The sequence below is a fragment of the Lupinus angustifolius genome, chromosome LG02 (assembly GCF_001865875.1).
Source record: "Lupinus angustifolius cultivar Tanjil chromosome LG02, LupAngTanjil_v1.0, whole genome shotgun sequence".
NCBI classification, from domain to species: domain Eukaryota; kingdom Viridiplantae; phylum Streptophyta; class Magnoliopsida; order Fabales; family Fabaceae; genus Lupinus; species Lupinus angustifolius.
This window is the reverse complement of record NC_032010.1, coordinates 700200-720772: the sequence shown is the minus strand read 5'-3', so window position 1 is coordinate 720772 and position 20573 is coordinate 700200. Positions and strand designations below refer to the sequence as shown.

The window sequence follows — 20573 nt, the reverse complement described above, 5'->3', positions numbered from 1 at the left end:
AATTTCAAGCTGCTTTCTCAGAAAAAGTAGTAGATTATATTTCTATTTATAACTCCCATAAGTTGTAAATTACTTTCAAGACTATTTTTCACTTTTAATTGTTAATTTATACAAATAACTGTACTTTACATTGTAAAGATAATTCATTTTATATAATTTAAAAAGAATCATAAAATTATCTTTCACCAAATATAAATAAAATTAATTTATAATCTAATAATAATTAAGAGAGTTTAACACTTATTTATACAAAAAATAACATAAAGTTTTTTATAGTATTTTATTGATATTCTTTCATTTTTTTGGTAAGTAAATTGTCTCTTTCAGGGTGTATGTCTGTTACTCCAACAAATGTCGCTTACATGAATCAAACTCTTGATATTTTAGTCTTTATGAGATTTATCAGTGTTTTACACAAGAATATTTATTGACATATTATTTTTATTATGGATTAATTTAATTGTTACATATTAATGGTAAGTGAACTCCTTTTAATGTTATTTTCTTTGTTGGTATTAATGAAGAAACTATTTTCTGATAGTTGTAATAAAAGGAAGTTTAATAATAGTTAAAATGAAATTGAAAACTACAATGCAAAGTAGTTAAAAAACCATAAACGGAAACCCTAATCATATAAATACCCTTCACACTCTTCTTCTTCTTTCTTCTTCTCATTTCTCTCTCACTCTCTCTCTGTTATTCTTTGTTACTCTCGATCGAAACGCATCGTTTAGGGTTTTGATTTCTCATATTTTGATCAGAGATGGATCTTCCGAATCTCACTCTTATACTTCAAGCTGCTCTTAGTCCAAATCCCGATCAACGTAAGGCAGCTGAACTTAGCTTGAATCAGGTATCTTAATCTCTGTTTTTTTTTGAATTTCAGTTATTCAAGCATGTAACGTTTCAAATTTGTGTTGTTTTTGTTTTCTGTTAATGTAACTAGTGAATTTTGCTTCATTGATGGATTTTATGAGGTTTATGTGTGGTCATTTTATTCTCTAAATTGTAGGTGCGAGTCTTAGTTTTATGAAATTTGGTTGTAGATCAAAATTGTGATCTGTTTTTGCTTGTGTTTGATTTGATTCTATGTGTTGATGATCTTCTCGAGGAAGTGTTTATAAAGCATGGATACTTCAAAGCTGTATCACTTTTGTTATCTGCTGCTACTGGTGTCTATTTTGTTTATCAATATGTTTTTTGTGAATTTTGGTGTGGGTGCTAATTGAATGTAACAGTGCTTTAATCTTTGATGAATTTTGTAATTTGTGTGTGTTTTGTTTAATATATGTACAGTTCCAGTATGCACCTCAGCATCTGGTGAGGCTATTGCAAATCATTGTAGACAATAACTGTGACATGGGGGTCCGACAAGTAGCTAGTATCCATTTCAAGAACTTCATTGCAAAAAATTGGTCTCCTTATGAGTTTGGTATGCCTTTTATCATCTGTAAGAATTGGATAATCTATCCGTTGTTTGCTGATCATACTCTTCTTTCCGCCTTGATGTAGATCCCCAGCAGAAGATCTCTCAGAGTGATAAAGACGTGGTGAGGGATCACATTCTTGTGTTTCTAACTCAAGTTCCTCCTTTATTGAGGTACAGTTGTTGACCCATAGCTGCCTGGTCTATTTTGATACGTCTTGGTTTGTTGACTTCATCACACCGGTCTAAACTTAGTGGAACATTTCTTTTTCATAATGCCTGTTTGTTTGCATGATATTGACTTCTGTTCTTTGCTCGTGTTGTGTTTATAGGGTACAACTTGGTGAGTCCCTAAAAACAATTATACATTCCGATTACCCTGAGCAGTGGCCTCATCTTCTTGACTGGGTGAAGCATAACTTACAGGATCAACAAGTCTTTGGTGCATTATTCGTGCTTCGGATTCTTTCGAGAAAATACGAGTAAGTTTATATCTATCTCATTTTAGTTTGAAGAAATTGGGTTGTTGTTCTTGCTAATGCCTTGTACTATGTACTCTAAGTTTTTACTTCAGTCTCTGACTGTTAAAATAAATTAGGCCCACAGAGGTCATCACTTATATTCCATATTTTGAAAATATTTTCTTAGCTGCTATTTTTGTCCAAATAATCATTTTCCTTTACAAACCACAGAAGTGATAAGTCCCTCTTGGATATTTTTTCCTCATTTTTATAGTGCAATGTCTATGAATATGGGTGTGATGTTTTGGTCAGGTCACACTTGTTATGTGTGTGGGTGTGTGTATATCTGTCTTCTGCCTTTGTAGTATGAAAAGAAAAGTAAGTTTGGCAAATAATTAACATAAAATATATTTTGAAGGATAATTTCAAGCGTCATTTGAACTGTTGAAGATGAATGAAAGTTCGTGACACAACCGTAAAAATGATAAGATTTTTTTGAAATGTCTGGATAGAAAAAATAAATTAAGACAGGTGACATGGTTTCAGTAGGAAGGTATGAATCCCATTCAAGCCAGTATTATTATTTTATCTCCACCAATAAGATTCAAAATTGTGGAAGGTTTTTCTTTCCATATATTTTGATGTCTTGTTTAACAAGATCCTTTTGATTTTTGAACTTTCCTGTGAAACTTCTGTAGTGGTCCAAAATTATTCTTCTCATATATGTTAATTCCATTAACTAATTCATTTTCCTTTCTCAGGTTCAAGTCAGATGAGGAAAGGACACCGGTTTATCGCATTGTTGAGGAGACATTCCCTCACCTTCTCAACATATTTAACAAGCTTGTCAAGATTGTTAATCCATCACTTGAAGTAGCAGATTTAATCAAGCTTATCTGTAAAATATTCTGGTCCTCTATATATGTAAGCTTTCTCTTGTCACATATATTTCTTACATGAAGGGTTTATTGTCTGCATGATGCTGTAGGGCAAATCTTGTTCAAGATGTATGATGCATTTATTGACAGCCGTTCTGCAACACCTGTGATTTGTTTCACTCAGCATGTATTTCATTTTTACCCAATGCGGGTATTCTTTTTTTATTTAGCCCTGCCCTTGGGTTGATGTGTCTTTATGGCTTGAATATTAAATCTTGACAAAAAAAGAATAGGAAGTATGTTGTGATGTTTATATCTAAAGTAACACACCCTTCACAGTATAGTGAATGTTGTCCTCGATGTCAAGTATAAAGCAAAGTTTATGTCATGAACCCAAAAATAAAGAAACATCTTTACTGTCTTCGTAAATCCTAGTCTTGATTAACGTGCTGTGTACTCCAATAATCTTCCCAAAATTTTAATTTATTTTGCTTTTGGTTGAATCTTGCTATTACTGGGGTAAAATGAAAAGAGGAGAGATGACCTCTTTTTAAATTCAGAATGCATTATCAGTTGTCACTTCTTTTGATGCCTTTCTCCACTTGAGTTCACATAATTGACATGTGCTATTCTGGTTTTTTGTATAATTTATTTAGCTGGAGATTCCGAAGCAGCTGTTAGATCAAAATATTTTCAATGCATGGATGATGTTATTTTTTAATGAATTGGAGAGGTCTGTCCCCTTGGAAGGTCAGCCTGTTGATCCCGAGCTTAGAAAATCATGGGGTTGGTGGAAGGTCAAAAAATGGACTATTCACATTCTAAATAGGCTCTACACTCGGTATGTTTGAGGTGTGAATTATTTTGGCTAACAAATGTGAGCATTGATTCTGAATTTCTGTGGGCATTTCAATTTATCTTGCTACAGTTTTGGAGACTTGAAGCTGCAAAACCCTGAAAACAGAATTTTTGCTCAAATGTTTCAGAAGCATTATGCTGGGAAGATTTTGGAGTGCCACTTAAATTTGTTAAATGTTATTCGTGTTGGTGGATATTTACCTGACAGGGTTATCAACCTGATTCTTCAATATCTAAGTAACAGGTGCTTTTTTATGATTTTTGCGTTAAATTGCGGTGTCATTCCATGCCATTGATTCACATCACATCATAGCTTCCTTTCAATAACTACTGGTATATTTGAGTATTTGTGCTATTAATTATGATTTACATAGGGATTTGTATATTTAAGTTAATTTTGTGCTAAGCTCTTGATTTTTATGAGTGGTTAAATGTAATGGAATACCTTAGTTCTCTGGTGTTGCTATTAAGCTTTCAGGATAGTTGTGCTAATGTGATCACTCTCTCTGATTCTCTGCTATTATTGTCCCATTCACTGAACTTTATTAGAGAATAAGGGATAGTTAGTTAATAGTAGGCAGCTTGCTGTGCACTTCTCCTCCTATAGAAGCTTAGCTAGTTTCCTTGTAATCATTCAACCAATTGAATAAGAAATCAATCAGTTTCTCTCTTTCACTCTCTCTATTTCTCTAGTCCAGTTTCTCTATTTTACAAACTTTATGTGGTCACCCATAATTTGAAAGCCATGGTTGGTAAAGTAAACTATTCTATATTTGTTTTGCCTCAATCTGATGACTACAGTACTTGATCCTTTCTCAGTCACTGCCTTCTCATAGAATACATTGTCTATATCATATATAAAAGTAGTTGCCCTATGTAGGTTTGTTTTTACATTTCTCTAGATGCGCCCTCATCTTCTTAATTACTTTTATGATTCCCAATACTGCTTTTCATTTTTTACTCCTAATGATACTCTTCCTCAATTTTTTTTTACGTCAAATACTGTGGTGGTTGAGCATGTATGGTCATGTTGCCTATAGATTTTGTAGCTATCATTGATATTGGGAAAAAGAAAAACCCATTCTTGATGTTAGCACATTTATGCTGTTGATGATGTCATAGATAACATTATCGTAGATGTAACTATTTCATTTCTAATCTAATCTCCCATTTAGAAACTGGATCAGGTTTCAGTTGTTTGGGTAGCTGGGACATATTAAATCTAGAATTGAGCTGTTATGTTGAATGCTTTTATTTACTACTTCTGAGTTGTCATGTTGGAATTAATTTGTTGCCACTGAATTTTTACACATGCAGTATTTCAAGGAATAACATGTATGCTCTGCTGCAACCTCGACTTGATTTCCTTCTTTTTGAAATAGTTTTCCCCCTCATGTGCTTCAATGATAATGATCAAAAGCTTTGGGATGAAGATCCACATGAATATGTAAGGAAAGGCTATGGTAAGTGTTATTGGTGTGTAACCATGGAAAAAAATATTTAAACTCATTGTACTGGCATTGTTTATGACTTCTCATTTCTTTGTTACAGACATTATTGAAGATTTGTATAGCCCTAGGACTGCTGCCATGGATTTTGTGAGTGAGTTGGTTCGAAAACGCGGGAAGGAAAATCTTCAAAAGTTTATTCAATTCATAGTTGAAATTTTCAGAAGGTAAATATGTTGCTTATTGTTAGATTGAATAATCCATAATTGGGTGCAGTATTTATGTATTTGTTGTGCTAGGTATGATGAAGCTTCTTTGGAACACAAACCCTATAGGCAGAAAGATGGTGCTCTTCTTGCTATTGGGGCACTTTGTGACAAATTGAAGCAAACTGAGCCATATAAATCTGAACTTGAGCCCATGTTAGTGCAACATGTCTTTCCCGAGTTCAACAGCCATGTTGGCCACCTTAGGTCTAAGGCACGTTCTCTTATTGTACTTTTTATCTACATCTCTTCCCATGTTGGCCAAGTGTGCATTTTTTCCTTCCTCCTTTTGGGAGTGATAAGATTATTAGAATGACTATGCTTAACTTTACCCCAAAACCTAGCTCATGAGGGAAGTTGGGACTGTAGGAGAAATATAAACTGAGGTTGTAAAGAGAAGTGAGAAACGAAGAGAAAGAGAGAGAGAAAATGTAACTGCTTCTTAATGTGACAGTTACAGAAATTTGTTATTACTCAATTCAATGAATTACAAGTGTGTACACCTCTATTTGTACACGTGACAAGCTTGTTTAGTAAGCTAAACATAAGAGTAACTAAAATATTAGCTTTCATAGGAAGCTAACCTAATTATAAAGTGAAAATACAAGCCAAACCCTAAATAACTAGCACACTGTTATAAAAAAGATAACAATATGCTCTAATACGACCCCTTTGAAACCAAAGGTGGGTTATGGACAGATACAGTGTCCCAAACTTGAAGCTGATTCCTGAGAGTGATGAATCTAGTTGGGGATAGAGGCTTGGTAAGCATATCTGCAGTCTGAAAATTGACTGGGACGTGCTTGACTTGAATAGACTTGTTATGAATCTTTTCTCTAACAAAGAACAAATCAAGTTCAATGTGTTGTGTTCTTTGGTGGAGAAAGGATTATGAGCCGTGGCCACTGTACTAAGGTTGGTTGTCCATAGAAGTAGAGGTGCTGTGTAGGGAAACTGTAGTTCAGTAAGAAGAGATTGCACCCACATGAACTCTTGAGCAAACAATGCTAAGCTTCTGTATTCGTCCTCTGTACTGGATCTGGTGATAGTTTGCTGCTTCTTAGACCACCAAGTAATTACATTAGGACCTACAATGATACAAGCTCCTGATGTAGACCTCCTATCATCACAATCTGATTATTTAATTTAATTTCTTTTATTTGACTTCATCACAATCCTATCATCACAATCCGACTTCCTATCATCACAACATGAGCTAGAAATTTAATTTCTTTTATTTGACTTCATGTCAATTTCTCTATTCTTTATAATATAGGCTATGCTGATATTTTCCTTTGGAAAACAGGCGGCATGGGTTGCAGGACAGTATGCCCACATCAACTTCTCGGATCAGAACAACTTCCTGAAGGCATTGCACTGTGTTGTATCCAGAATCCAAGATTCTGAACTTCCTGTGCGTGTTGATTCTGTTTTTGCTTTGCGTTCTTTCATCGAAGCTTCCAAAGGTGTTTTTTACACCCCCTCTCTATTTGTGTTATTATATTTGAGCAATTCCTTCCATATTTGACAAAGGTTAATTTTCTTTCCTTATTAATACAGACTTGAATGATATCCGTCCTATCCTTCCTCAACTCCTTGATGGTATGCAATGTAAACTTTTTATCTGCATTTCTCATTTATTTGGCTTGCTGAACTAGTTTAACAAACATTTATACAGAGCTTTTCAAACTTATGAATGAGGTTGAGAATGAGGACCTTGTATTTACTTTGGAGACTATCGTGGACAAGTTTGGGGAAGAGATGGCACCTTATGCAATTGGGCTGTGCCAAAATCTGGTAGGATTTTTTTCCAGTACCTCTGTAGGAGACTGTGATTGGCTTTGAGAGCTTCTACTTTTTTGTAGAGTTACATTTTAGTTTTCTTTTTTTAACAGGCAGCTGCATTTTGGAGGTGTATGAACACTACAGAAGCTGATGATGAAGCTGATGATCCGGGTGCTCTGGCTGCAGTTGGTTGTTTACGTGCTATTAGCACAATCCTTGAATCAGTGAGCAGGCTTCCTCACCTTTTTGTTGAAATTGAGCCAACTTTGCTTCCCATAATGCGTAAAATGTTAACAACCGACGGTCAAGGTACTTTTCCCACCCCCTCATGTTTGGTTCTTGATTTGTAGGAAGAACTTGGGACAATCGTTATCCTGTAGCTTCAATATATCTACAGTATGCTTCTGTGCTTTAGTTTCGGTATTGTTAGATTGTTATTTTACTATAGTTTTGTGGCTTATTTCTACCATTTTTGTACTTGCCTACAGAGGTTTTTGAAGAAGTTTTGGAGATTGTCTCATATATGACTTTTTTCTCTCCAACAATATCGTTGGATATGTGGAGTCTTTGGCCATTAATGATGGAATCTCTGGCAGATTGGGCAATCGATTTCTTTCCAAGTATGGTGATCAACTACATTTTAAGTTTATTTCTGCTCTACTCATGTTCCAGTGCCTACTATAGATAATTGCTGGACGGCTAATTTCTTTATTGATGTTAAAGTTAGAGAGGGCATGTTTAGAAGCATCATTTAACAAATAGGTAAGCCAAAAGAAATGACATGGCCTTTTTCAGGTCAGATGAGATAATGTTTTTGTTGATAAGAAGATAAATATTATTAGAAAAGAAGGGAGAAAATTATAGGAGCATAAGAAATCCTCAGACAGAAAGAAACACCTAGAAAGGGACGTGCAAAGCATGCCAAATTTCCTCATATCTACCCCATGTTACTAAAAAGCCCATGGGTTTTACACCAGAGAGAAGCCAAAACTTAGCCCTGTCCCAGACATTAATCCAGGGGCGAAAAAGAATAATTGAAATTCTAGTTCCTTTCCAACCAAACACACCAAAGGACCGCAAAACCAAAACACTGCCATAGAATTTTGCCATCTTTACGAGATCCAAAACCTCTGAACTTAGTAAGCAGGAAAAAGTGCTGGTCCAAATGGGCAAATCCAAGACTCCTGGAAGATATGAAACAATCTACTCCAAAGAACATTCGCCGAGCAATGTAAAAAAAGATGAGGTTCACTTTCAGATTCTGAATGACAAATTATGCACTTATTAGGAGATAAAGCAGGTGGAGTTCCTGTTAAGGACAACATTCCAAACAAAAGACTTCCATATGGCTTTTTCCAAACAAAAAAAAAAGTTTCTTTTGTGGAAGTGTCTAGAACTGAGAAGGATTTTCATGTGAACTTTCCCGAGGGAACGATGCAGTGACAAATGAGATAAATTCTGTCTTCAAGCTTCCAATCTATAGTTCAATACGTTAAAGTATGATCGTCTTATGATGTCTGATCAGTTCTACAGTTTTTTCTATTTTCCTTTTCAAGCCATATAGGGAAATTGAGTCTTGAAAGTTTGGTTTAGAAACTTTTGCCTTGGTTGCTAAATGGCATTGGCACTTATTCTTTGGAGAGTAATTTATAACACTAAGTTGTTTAGAGTAAGTAGGGTTATAAATGAGATGTATATATCAACTCTGTGATTTTTTTAGGTCTCTGGTATCTTGTAGTTTGAGTGACAACACTCATGAATTCTTGAGAGAATTCGTTTGTTGGTAACTCCTTAGAGGTCTGTCCTTATCTCCAATTCTTTCTACGTTGCATACTTTGTGCCCGCGTTGTAAGTTGTGGTTACTACGATTGTGGTAATTGTGGTTGTTGCGATACAAATTACGGCCTATGTTGGGTGAATCTTTTTGTGATTAAAAAAGGCTTTTGAATTTGATGCCTCCGTCTGGATGCGGTCTAATGCGGTTGGTTGCATTGTGGCAACATCATTGCTATTTAGTGTTACACTGCAATTGCGGGGTGATGCAGTTGTGGAGGTCACTGCAACCACAATATTGCGGCCGCATCCACAATTTGATGCAATGTTGTGTGCATAAAATATTTCCTTTGTACTCGGACTCCCCATCTGAACTGGGATATCTAATTTAGTTAAACCTGAGTAATCAATTTATACTTGCTTCTGCTTCTATTTTATTCTTCGCACTTCTTTGCCAACTAGATAGAGGAGTTTAGATTCTGGAGTATGGACTCTCTTATATACTTTTTAGTTTTTTTTAAGTTTTATGTCTCCTACTTCTCTTATATTAGATGGTTCGTTGTTTACAAGGCCATCTGAAATCCAGACTGGTATTGGTCATATTCATTTAACCAAGGTTTCAAATAATGATATATTCATAGCTGTCTAGATAAAACATTCCAACATTTGTTAATCATACATATCTTGACCTAGTTAAGGATTTTCAGTCCTTATATATACACTTCGTCATTTTGATACAGATTTGTTTGCAATTTTGAACCTCTGCAGATATTTTGGTTCCTTTGGACAACTATATTTCTAGGGGAACTGCTAATTTTCTTACTTGCAAAGAGCCTGATTATCAACAGAGTCTATGGAATATGATTTTATCTGTGAGTTACCGTTACATCTTTACTTTAGCCAGTACCTGTTAGGGTGGAGTTTGATAATTGAAATGATTGTTATTATTTTGTCTCTTCTATTACTTATGTCTATATGATGTCTACTTTGTGTTGCAGATTATGGCTGATAAAAATATGGGGGACAATGATATTATTCCAGCTCCAAAACTTATTGAAGTTGTCTTCCAGAATTGCAGAGGACAGGTGGATCACTGGGTTGAGCCATATCTGAGAACTACAGTTGAACGCTTGCGTCGTACTGAGAAAATATATTTGAAATGTCTTTTCATGCAAGTGGTAAGGGATCTTTACAGTCAATAATTACATGAATGAAATTTGAATTGGCTTCTGTTGTTTCTTTGTTACGACATGTTCAGTCTACGCTACTTTTGATGCATTTGGTTTGAGTGTTCACCTTTAGTGGCCATTTGGTATAGAATAGTAAGGGAAGAAAGAAAAGGGGGAGAGAGGGTTACAAGAGAAAGTGTCTATTTCTGCAGTTTGATAGAAGAGAACTAGGCGAGAAGTAAACCAAAAGTGGTGGGCCCCATCAGGAGGGTAAAAAATTTGCCCCTCCAACAGTGTAACAGCTTGGACATCTTTACAAACTGCTGGATGCCAAGACTGTGAGACACAATTGCTTCCCAATGGAATATTATATGTTAAATAGCTGGATTTTGCTGGGATTCCTTTTACTTCTTTTCATTTAAAAACCTTTGTTCTGGAGCTTTATTAACTCAACTTCACATCATAATTCTATTTTGGAGTTACAAGATATATTTTGAACTTCCTGAAAGTGGAGGGATGGCTTGTATAAAGTTTGGATGGAAATAATTTTGTTTAGTAGTTTTCTTCTCAAACGCGTAGTTCTTTTAGTCCATGCAGACTCATCCTTTGGTGCTAGAACTTCTAGGTTTATTTCTTGAAGAAAAGGAGGAAGATATATGTAAAGAATTGTTTGTCAGATTTCATTTGATCCGTTTTCTGATCGACCAACGGGAGTTTAGTTTATCTATTGCAAGTTTTCCAAGCTTCTCAAAGATTATAGGTCAGACAGGGAAAAACATCGTTAGGGTACTTCCTACTAAATGACATAATATTTTCAGATTGCAGACGCTCTTTACTACAATGCAGCACTGACTCTCAGCATATTGCAAAAGTTTGGTGTTGCATCAGAAATTTTCAGTCTTTGGTTCCGTTTGCTGCAACAAGTCAAGAAGAGTGGTGCACGTGCAAATTTTAGAAGGTCTCTTTTTTTTCTCTGCTCTTTTATTGTGTCTGGCAATTTGGAGGTTTTATGATGATGGTAAACTAGCAACGTTTATGCAGGGAACATGAAATGAAAGTGTGTTGCCTTGGTTTAACATCGTTAGTCGCACTCCCAGCTGATCAACTGCCTGGAGAGGCTTTAGGCGGGGTGTTCCGGGCCACACTTGATCTTCTATTGGCCTACAAGGATCTAGTTGCAGGTCTTATGTCTGCCCTTTCTCTTTTTAACTTTGAGATGTCACATTCATAAATATATTTATACTTGGAGGGTAGATGTAAATATATATTCTCTTTAACTTTGAGATGTTCACATTCATATATATATATGTGTGTGTGTGTGTGTGTGTACAATATATGTCCTGGAAATAATCTATCCGTTTGCGATGATAAGACTATATTTTTACCCTCCTTAGATACCACTATTTGGAAGCTTCGTGCGGGCCACCCTTTTTTTGTATATTTATATATCCATGAAAAAATAGGATGAGACACCTGTCTTGCTCGGTCATGCTAACGTTAGTTTAATATGATTTGTGAATGCCTAATTTTCACTCTCTCGCTGCAGAAGCCGCAAAGGAGGAAGTAGCTGAAAATGATGATTACATGGATGGTTTTCAATCTGATGATGAAGATGAGGACGCCAATAGTTCTGACAAGGAAATGGGCGGTGATGCTGAGGATGGGGATGGTGCCGACACTGTCACCCTTAGAAAGTTAGCCGAACAGGTGTGTGAATATGAAGAAACATTCACATGCATGAAATATAGCAAATTTATTCTATACAATGTATACATATATGATATATGTGCTCTGCTATAGGAGTTCTACTAGTCTCAGTTTATTCACTGCTCAGGTTATTATTCTTGTCCCGAAGGTTTTTTAATTGATAATTAAAGATCCAACTCATTGAATTAGATCATTATATGTTTAACCAGAGTCTGATTCAATGTTTTAAAATTTTGACTGGTCTTGAGTTGGATAAGGGAAGGATTCATGATTAAGTGGACTGACCATGGTTGAACTATAGTTACTTTATATTTTACTACGAGTCTATGAACATCAAGTTTAATTAATGTACATTATTAATAGGACTGAAGAGCCCAAGGGTTAACAATATTATAATATATTTTTTTTAGTATTATGCTCAGTTCACTGGCTTCGCAGTTGAACTGGGTGGTCCAGTCCAACTAGAAATATTATGCTCAGTTTGGTGTAAGTTTATATTTTCGAAGATGTTAAGCTTTTTTACTAAACATATTCTGTACCTTTTCAATATATATATATATATATATATTATTCATTCACCATTTATTTATTTTGTTTTTATTTATCATTCATTGTTGAATATTAGAATCTTCATTTATGTCTGTTTCCCATAGGTGAAGTCATTCCGGCCTAGTGACGTGGATGATGATGACTCAGATGATGACTATAGTGATGAAGAGCTGCAGTCACCACTTGATGAGGTGGATCCTTTTGTTTTCTTCGTGGATACAGTCAAAGGTAAGCTGTGTTAAGGTTCACCATTGCCATCATCATCATCATCATTGTTATTGTTCTTGTCTAACATTCCCACCTTTCAAAATCATTCTGCTTGTAGCGATCCAATCATCAGATCCACTGAGGATTGAAAACCTCACACGTACACTTGATTTGAATTATCAAACTCTTGCTAATGGTGTTGCACAGCATGCTGAGCAGAGAAGAGCAGAGATTGAAAAGGAAAAACTAGAGAAGGCATCAGCAACCATAGCCTCTTAAAGCTTCTGGATGTATATTAATAGTGTTGATTTTTTCTCAAGTTCCCGGCTTTTCCTATTTTGGAGAATCAGAGGGTCGCCTATTTATTTGAGGCATTTGCTGGCTCCGTGGTCACTAGTTGGTCATTGAGCTTTGAAGAGTTTGCAGTTTTGAAGTGCTCTGAGCGTCGTGCACTTGAAGACTTTGCAGTTTTGAAGTGCTCTGAGCCTCGTGCACTTGGAGAGTTGGCACTTCTCCCAGATCTGAGATTAGCTTATTGTTCGGTGCTATGGGGCCCTCCTTCGAAGGAGCATGCTACGGGGCCATACCTTTGAAGGAGCGTTCCCATTCTTACCATCCATCTTGGTACGTGTTCCATTTTCTCTTATTCGCGTATTGTGGGTCTCATTTGTAGTCTCCATGAACTAGCCATTGTTTATTCGATGGGTAAGAGTTCTGTGATGTTTCTTGCCTGTCACATAGACGGGTATGTAGAAGTACCTATTTCTGAGTGGTAATTGATTGGTTTGGGAGGGATGGTATATAAATTTTGCTAAACATTCTTTATATATGTTTGTGGTTGGGAGTATCAATTTGTAGTGTTTCATAAGCTTGAACTTACCACGTCATCAACAAATTCGGTCACTTCCTAATAAAAATATTCTGTTGGTTTTGAGTTGAGTAGAATTCAAGTATTCGTTTGTTGGCATTTGGTAAGCTTTTCACATAGTTGAACATTTACCTAACTTTATTTTTTGGGTGAGATGGCCTAAAAGATGCCCCATCACATTAAATGACATTTGGACTAAAAGCAAAATTAAATGTCCATAATAAAAAAGTTGATTGTTCACTTTATCTCATTCTCCGGGTCAGTGTTATTAATACCATACTGGTCAACAAATCAGTTAGGGTACTGATATAGAGGTATAGCGGTTCAACCTATGCTTAACTAATTAAACTAATTACCGGTGAAATTAGATATGCCATTAATTTTGAAATATTAATATAAAACCAATAACTTTTTTGTTTTAATTAAAAAGATTAATTTTAAATAAAAATTGTTCGATATGACCAGTACAATTCAATTGAAAAGCAGTCGGTATGATTGGTTTTAGTTGGTTTTGATTAGTTCGATTGCATAATTGGTATAATTATTACTGTATTGGTATTGGGATCAACTCACTGGTTGAACCGATCAGCTCGAACCGGTTTTTACAGTGCTTCCAGCTGAGAACCATCACCATTTCTATTCCTCCATCACATTCATTCTCATCATCCATCTATAACTGCATCTCCATGACTTGTTTGCTTTTGAACATAACTGAGATTTGGAACCATCTTCCACCAATGGCTACCACAGTGAATAAATGCCTTCATATTTAATGGAGATGAAGGAAATCTCTACAAGCATGACTTCCCTTAGGCCACATCATTTTTCAAAACTATATTATTGCACCCAGAAAGAAAGAACTATATTACACATTATCACAATAAAATTCAAAACTAAAAATGTGGCACAAGATGCAAGTAAAGCAACAAAAACCTCATTCAATGAAATCCAAATCTTTCTGTTCTTGACTAAATTGAAAATATAAAAGTACAATTTCAGAATAATGCAAATAAAAGTGACAACCGACGAACAAACAATGTAGTATGGATCCAAAGACTTGGATTTACAAAAAACTCCAAATCTACCTAATATACAAAACGAAGGAAATGACCCCTAGCACAAAAAATAAGCCCGGTACCTTTTTTCCTCCTGATATATAAAATACATGTAAACTTCACCATGATTCTCCCAACCTTCTCAATAAAACATGTGAGGCTAATGAAGATACATGATAAGAAAGCTATGCCTATTGTGCATCCCCTCCAATTCCCTTCTCGCCAAGAAGAGATGAATGCTCAGATTGCTCAATTGATGCCTCTGGTATCGATTCGTCTGTTGTATATGAAGACTTCAACTCTGAACTTGAATCAAAGAAGAGGCAAACTGCAGCACAATCGTCGATCTTAGAAGAAGGGTATTTCGTCTTCCATGCTTTTACAGCCGACTCAACAAGTACTCGAGCAGCATTAGACTGTGAAGCAGATGCCACAATGTCCACAACTTCTTCATTTGATAAAACATCCCAGATCTGCATAGAAGAATCAAACAGGAAGAGGTATCAATACAACTTTTGATACTGAGTAAGTTCATGTTATCATTTATCTCAGTGGATAAGTTAAATAGTATTTGGTAAATTTAATTGACAAGTTTTAAATGCACTCAACTTGGAAGGTAAGAAGCAGTATGACTACCATTTAGTCAACTGCATTCTAAAAATGCCGACCCATATGATCTTTGAAATGAATCAATTTCAACAAATATATAGATTATAGTCACAAGGAAAGAGCCAACTAAGGCCTTACCCCATCTGTTGCTAATACAACAAATTCATCCTTCTCAGTAAGGCGGTGATGCGAGACATCTGGAACAGCAATCAATCCAAAGTCCTTCAGACAAAAATCTCCAAAAGCCCGTGCCATAGCAAGTCCAGGGAAATCATTGTTAGGCAGCCAAACACGAAAAACATCAGGTTCATTCTGAAGGGAAAAAACCCTTCCTCTACGAAGCTTGATCCTCTCTTCTTCCCCTAAGTGAAAACAATTGCATGTATCAATAATCATGTAGATGTGCCTCTACTGACTTGAAACAAGTACATAAATATGACTAACAATATAAACATTTGAGTTCCATAGAAGTTTATTGTTTGACATGACTTATACTTAAAGTAAATATTGAACAAAGAGTCTTCTAGTAGTTATCAAGAAAAGGCATAGAAGCATTGTGAAACTTGCAGATTCCCATAATTGACAATCAGAAGTCCATTTTTCTAAACTGGACAAACACTATCATGAAACGTTGTGATCACTCATCATAAAGTTGGTATTATCAAACAATGAAGTTGCACAAATTTTTAAGGTTATTGTTGAAATTATAAGGTTTAGATATGGAAGGAGAAAAAAGAATGATCAAAATAGTAAATTGTATTGATAATATTGTGAATAATGGTGTGATGATATTGTGATAATGTAATACCAAACACATTACATTAACCTCTATTATACTCCTATATGAATAAGAAAACAAATCATAAAATAAAATAATCTCAATGCTAAGATCTTCTGAGATAATCTAAACAAATCTAAGATATGGTCGTAATAATATGAGATATTATCTCAATATCTAAGTATCTCTAAATATTTTCTAAAAGACAATTTAAGATATTCTAATATACTTTCATATATTCTAACTGTTAGCATGAATTATTTTGCAAGTTGCGAACAGTCAGGTGTTGTTCATCTATTGATTAAAGGGTAAAATATAAGGAGATGAAGTTATTCAGTTTACTTCATCAGGTTCATTCACAACAATGTGAGCACAAACACACAGATACAGGGAGGGAAATACTTGGAAGATTTGGCTTAAGGTCAATGGTCAACTGAACAGCAATGAGAGAATCGTTATGATCTCGTGTACCCAATACAGCTCGTGAGTCCCCAACATTTCCAATAACAAGGTCCTTCCCCTAAAAGAATACAAGGAATAAAAATGAAATGAAAAACAAATACGGAAATTATAGAAAGAACATTTCTTTGTAATCTATGGCATACCTGCTTGACTAACGTAACTGCTGTAGTTCCACTGCAAAAGCAATTGATATCAGGATGCAGTTTCAGTTCTTTATCCATAAACTTAGAAGCCTTCAAAAAAGATTCTCTTAATGTTAAAATAGTATCTGTTCCATCAAGCTCATTATCAGTCAAAGTAGGTTTCTCATCAACCAGTCTCCCAATATCAGAATTATAACTTCCAGCAATGCTGCTGTGATCACTGAGTCTATCTTGATTCTTATGATGAAGATCCAATTGAGCAATAAGCTTTAAAGGAAAAGAATCCCTAACTGCCTTTGCAACCCTATGGCCATAAGGTCCATGGCCATCAAAAACACCACAAAATATGGTTCCCTCCTTTGAAGAAAAGTTCTGCAAAAGGAAAATGACAATTAGTCTTAGTGCAAAGTGAAAGAACAAATAAATAGGAATTTAATGTGTAAACATGTCATAGGAGGTGACTACACAATAGCCACAGAACTGACCTTGTATCCTAATCAGCCAATGAAGAAATTTAAAATATGAAACAGTCACATTTAAAGGTGACTTACAAGGAACTTGATAGAAATACTATTGCAAAATTGAAGGTTTAGGGTTTAGAAATGCTATTTAGAATTTATTTTAGAATTTAGATAACAGAAGAACTAATGGATCCTCTAGAGATGTACATCTATAAATGAATTGGGATTGACCAAGTGATCTGCACCTCTCCATTGAAACCATGCTCAGGAGGGAAAAGATGGACAATGATCTTATTAGAAAGCAAAGGAGTTGGTTATATTCCAAAGCCATGACATTTCTTTAGGTCAACAAAAACAACAACGACAGGAGGGGTTAGCTACATGGATCACCTAACACCATAATATCATGTGGTACATCATGTCTATAGAGACAGATCATTAGTATTTTTTACATTAACAAAAATAAGAGAAACGAAACCTGATCCAAATAATAAGATGAGCATAACACACGATCATGGTTGCTTTCAAAATTTGCAATTTCTAATTATATTAAGCAGACTACCTTTGATTAACTCTTAATAATTATAGAACATCTACACTTACAAAGAAAGAAAGAAAAAAGGACAGCCCACCGCCTAGTGAGGTGTGTCTGGGGATAGATATACACAACCTTACCATTACTCTCGCTCTCACAAGCGAAGAAATTGTTTTCAGGATTCCAACTTAAGACATTCAAAACACAAGGCAAGCAATCTTAATGTTGTATCGAGGCTAACACTCCCGAAAAATAGCAAAAAGTTAAAAACCATAATTCCTATTATAACCATTATTGTTGCAAGACTAACCTCCCAGACAAGCATGGCATCTTGGTTGATCCCTTTTTTACCTTGCTTACTATACAAAGATGCAACTTCACTAGATCCATTATGGAACATTCTCCCAGGTACTAATTTATAATCAAATGAAGATGAACCCTTCAATCTCCTTCTCTTTCCCCCATCCAAATTATTATTACTAGTACAATCTGCAAGAAATGGTGGGGACCCACCATCTACTCCAATACATGATCCCATTCCCAATGCTCTCACTACATTCAGAAAACATTCAAATCCTGAACTTCTACCTTCTCCAACCAGATCCGTTCCATAACGATTCAAAACCTCCACAGCCTATACCACACACAAACACAAAAACGTCGTCGTTTTAGAAAACATATCAGATTCATAAACAGACAAAATCAATAGCAAAAATATTGAAAAACAATGAATAGAACCTGAGTCATGGTTGAAATGAAATCCGATTTGATTGAATTCTGATGCAAAATCCAAATTGAAATGTGAATCAGCTTATATAACAGTAACTTTGTTGAAAAGACGCGTGAAATCAGCTGATATACCTGTAAGTTGTTGAGAAACGCGTGAATCGGTACAACGAACGCGTATATAAATCAAATCGGGAAAAATGGCGAAAATTGTAAGAATCTTGATTCTGAAAATTCTTCGTTTTTCAAATCAAATAAAAAAAATCTTAAGATTACCGAATAATCGATGCGAAAACTGAGGAGCGAAAATCGAAAAATCGAATAAAATAAATTTGAATTGAATCTTCGGAATTGAAGAAAGAGTTGCGTTGTTTCGTGTTGTATAACGTTGAGTGACTATGAGATGAATGATAAGTGATAACGTCACTTGCGGGTGACTCAACTGCAATGGCGTTGACGCTGGCTGTGACCGTGGTTGTTGATTTTCCACCACAGAAAATAAAAAACGGAATATATAGTGATGAAAATAGATGAGTGGATCAAAACGGCGACGTATGAATAAAAATAAAATAATGTTAGTATAGAATGAACGGTCGAGATGGTTTGATTGGATTTAATTGGATGGATAGGATTAAGGAATGAGAAAATGATGATGTCATGGTCGAAAATACAATATTTAATTCCTATAATACTTTGATTGGTTGGCCAGCAATTGTTTTTTATTATTCTAAATACTTCTCCTCATTTTACTTTACATTTATATTTTTTTCTCCACGATAACATTGATAAAAAATATTACAAACAATAATGCTTAAATATTTTTATATAGTTGTTCACACTCATTAGTTATATAAAATTACATATCATATATTTATTTTGTTCAGGTATAAGAAATAGAATTCCTCATGGTTGTGATCTTAACACTTTTTTACGATTAAATAGTTAAAAATTTATATTCAATAATTGTACTTGTAATATATAAACAAAATTAAATTCAATAATTTTATTTTGAATATGTTAATTACACAATATAGCAAGATACTTGTTGTCTCAGAAACTTAAGTCTCCTACCCTATTTTCTTGTTTTTTTTAAATAAGTAAGTGGAATATGTGAAATAAGTAGTTAATTTTAGAATGATTGCTCTACGACGTTATGATTTTTGTTTTATTTTATAAATGAATTATTTTATTGATTTTCTAAAGTCAAGTAAATCTATATTTTCTAAAAAGTGAGATTTGTGTATAAATGTTTTTGAAAATATTTTGATTTAGAAATATTATTTTATTAATATATTTAATTATTTCTATTTTTTGAAATTCCTATAAGTAAATGTACATTAATATCTTTTATGGATATTTATTATTTAGAAGCTAATCTACTAATTAATATTTTCTATTATTATTCTATTTAATAACATTAAATTGCTTTTGTTTTTTGACTCCAACCATTATAATTGACTAATTGTCATAATTTTTATTCTGAACTATTTTGACTTATCATAATTTCATATGTTTATCCATAAACTATAGAATTTTCATCTTATTATTTACATTATTATTGATTTTATTCAAACTCTATTCATATATACTAACTAAATGTTTGAATAATAGTGTAAGGTTATACTAGATTTTCAAAATAACTAAAAGATTAAGTATTTGATTCAGTCACAAATTTCAAAAGAAATTTTTTACCTAAAAAGGTGAAAAATACATTTAATAATATCAAAAAAAAAAAAAACTCTTATCATATATGTATTTTTCTTTATGTATTCATGTTATTATATATATAAAAAAAATATATATTAGATACTTCATTATAACTCCAACAATAATGACCTACCACAAGTCAATATTTTCTATCTATATTTTCAGTTATTTTCAATTAAACTAGATGAGGAGTCCGTACAGTCCATACCATGCATAGGGTCTACTTCAATTTTTCATTATTGCTTCAATATTTAAAATTAAAATATGCATACCAGGAATGTAAATGAATAGAGAAACTGATGTATATACTAATAGTGTATGAATTTTATACATTATTATTAATATTATCTATCGTTTATATTTATTCATTATTGATTATTTAAAAAATAATGTAAATGAATAGTAAATAAAATTTTGAGTATATTTAAATTTTTATACTAACAATATATAAATTTTCTTATATTTATAGCATGGGCATGTTAAAATCAATTTTCATAACCAAAATATTGTGATGATGCAAAATACTTTGTGTGACGATCTTCTCTGGCTAATTAAGATTGTATTATTGTTCCCCCCAAATAATTTATAATAAAAACTATATTCATATAACACACTTGTTGAAAGCGATTGATATATTCTGTTTCAGAATCATTCTATATGTCATTATTCAGAAAAATATTTTAACTTAAATATATTTTTCAA

At 34.0% G+C, this 20573-nt stretch overlaps 2 protein-coding genes across 10 annotated transcripts; one reads left to right on the top strand and one right to left on the bottom strand.

Annotated features, from left to right (window-relative positions):
• On the top strand, window positions 654–13458 carry LOC109330083 (importin beta-like SAD2). 6 transcript variants are annotated; one of them, XM_019564116.1, is made up of 22 exons: window positions 654–853; window positions 1297–1432; window positions 1513–1600; window positions 1759–1908; window positions 2649–2811; window positions 3422–3606; window positions 3679–3867; window positions 4941–5086; window positions 5175–5298; window positions 5371–5551; window positions 6668–6803; window positions 6898–6939; window positions 7016–7134; window positions 7233–7431; window positions 7611–7742; window positions 9664–9767; window positions 9894–10073; window positions 10883–11022; window positions 11106–11245; window positions 11611–11771; window positions 12425–12548; window positions 12646–13458. In XM_019564116.1, the coding sequence occupies exons 1-22, from the start codon at window positions 764–766 to the stop codon at window positions 12804–12806; spliced, it is 3090 nt and encodes a 1029-aa protein (XP_019419661.1). In that variant the 5' UTR covers window positions 654–763; the 3' UTR covers window positions 12807–13458. The 6 variants fall into 6 exon arrangements, with proteins under 6 accessions (XP_019419661.1, XP_019419644.1, XP_019419670.1 ...); XM_019564099.1 differs by having other exon boundaries at window positions 6644–6803; XM_019564107.1 differs by having other exon boundaries at window positions 655–853; window positions 3694–3867; window positions 6644–6803.
• LOC109330068 (probable protein phosphatase 2C 33) lies at window positions 14369–18666 on the bottom strand. Of its 4 annotated transcripts, none has more exons than XM_019564085.1 (7): window positions 18177–18666; window positions 17749–18072; window positions 16630–16814; window positions 16443–16584; window positions 16240–16357; window positions 15198–15421; window positions 14369–14923 (listed from the first exon to the last, which is right to left on the bottom strand). In XM_019564085.1, the coding sequence occupies exons 1-7, from the start codon at window positions 18183–18185 to the stop codon at window positions 14642–14644; spliced, it is 1284 nt and encodes a 427-aa protein (XP_019419630.1). In that variant the 5' UTR covers window positions 18186–18666; the 3' UTR covers window positions 14369–14641. The 4 variants fall into 4 exon arrangements, 3 of the variants coding, with proteins under 3 accessions (XP_019419630.1, XP_019419617.1, XP_019419607.1); XM_019564072.1 differs by having other exon boundaries at window positions 16443–16814; window positions 18177–18299; window positions 18441–18666; XR_002105621.1 differs by having other exon boundaries at window positions 14465–14480; window positions 14574–14923; window positions 16443–16814.

Excerpts from the sequence above, each read along its gene's own strand:
- LOC109330083 (XM_019564099.1), top strand. The coding sequence starts at position 764 with ATGGATCTTCCGAATCTCACTCTTATACTTCAAGCTGCTCTTAGTCCA. Across the intron at positions 3,607-3,678 it reads CTAAATAGGCTCTACACTCG|TTTATCTTGCTACAGTTTTG; the intron begins GTATGTTTGAGG and ends TGGGCATTTCAA. Across the intron at positions 6,804-6,897 it reads TTTCATCGAAGCTTCCAAAG|ACTTGAATGATATCCGTCCT; the intron begins GTGTTTTTTACA and ends TTATTAATACAG.
- LOC109330068 (XM_019564062.1), bottom strand. Across the intron at positions 15,422-16,239 it reads CCTTAAGCCAAATCTTCCAA|GGGAAGAAGAGAGGATCAAG; the intron begins GTATTTCCCTCC and ends GTTTTCACTTAG. Across the intron at positions 14,924-15,197 it reads TTGTATTAGCAACAGATGGG|ATCTGGGATGTTTTATCAAA; the intron begins GTAAGGCCTTAG and ends TCTTCTATGCAG.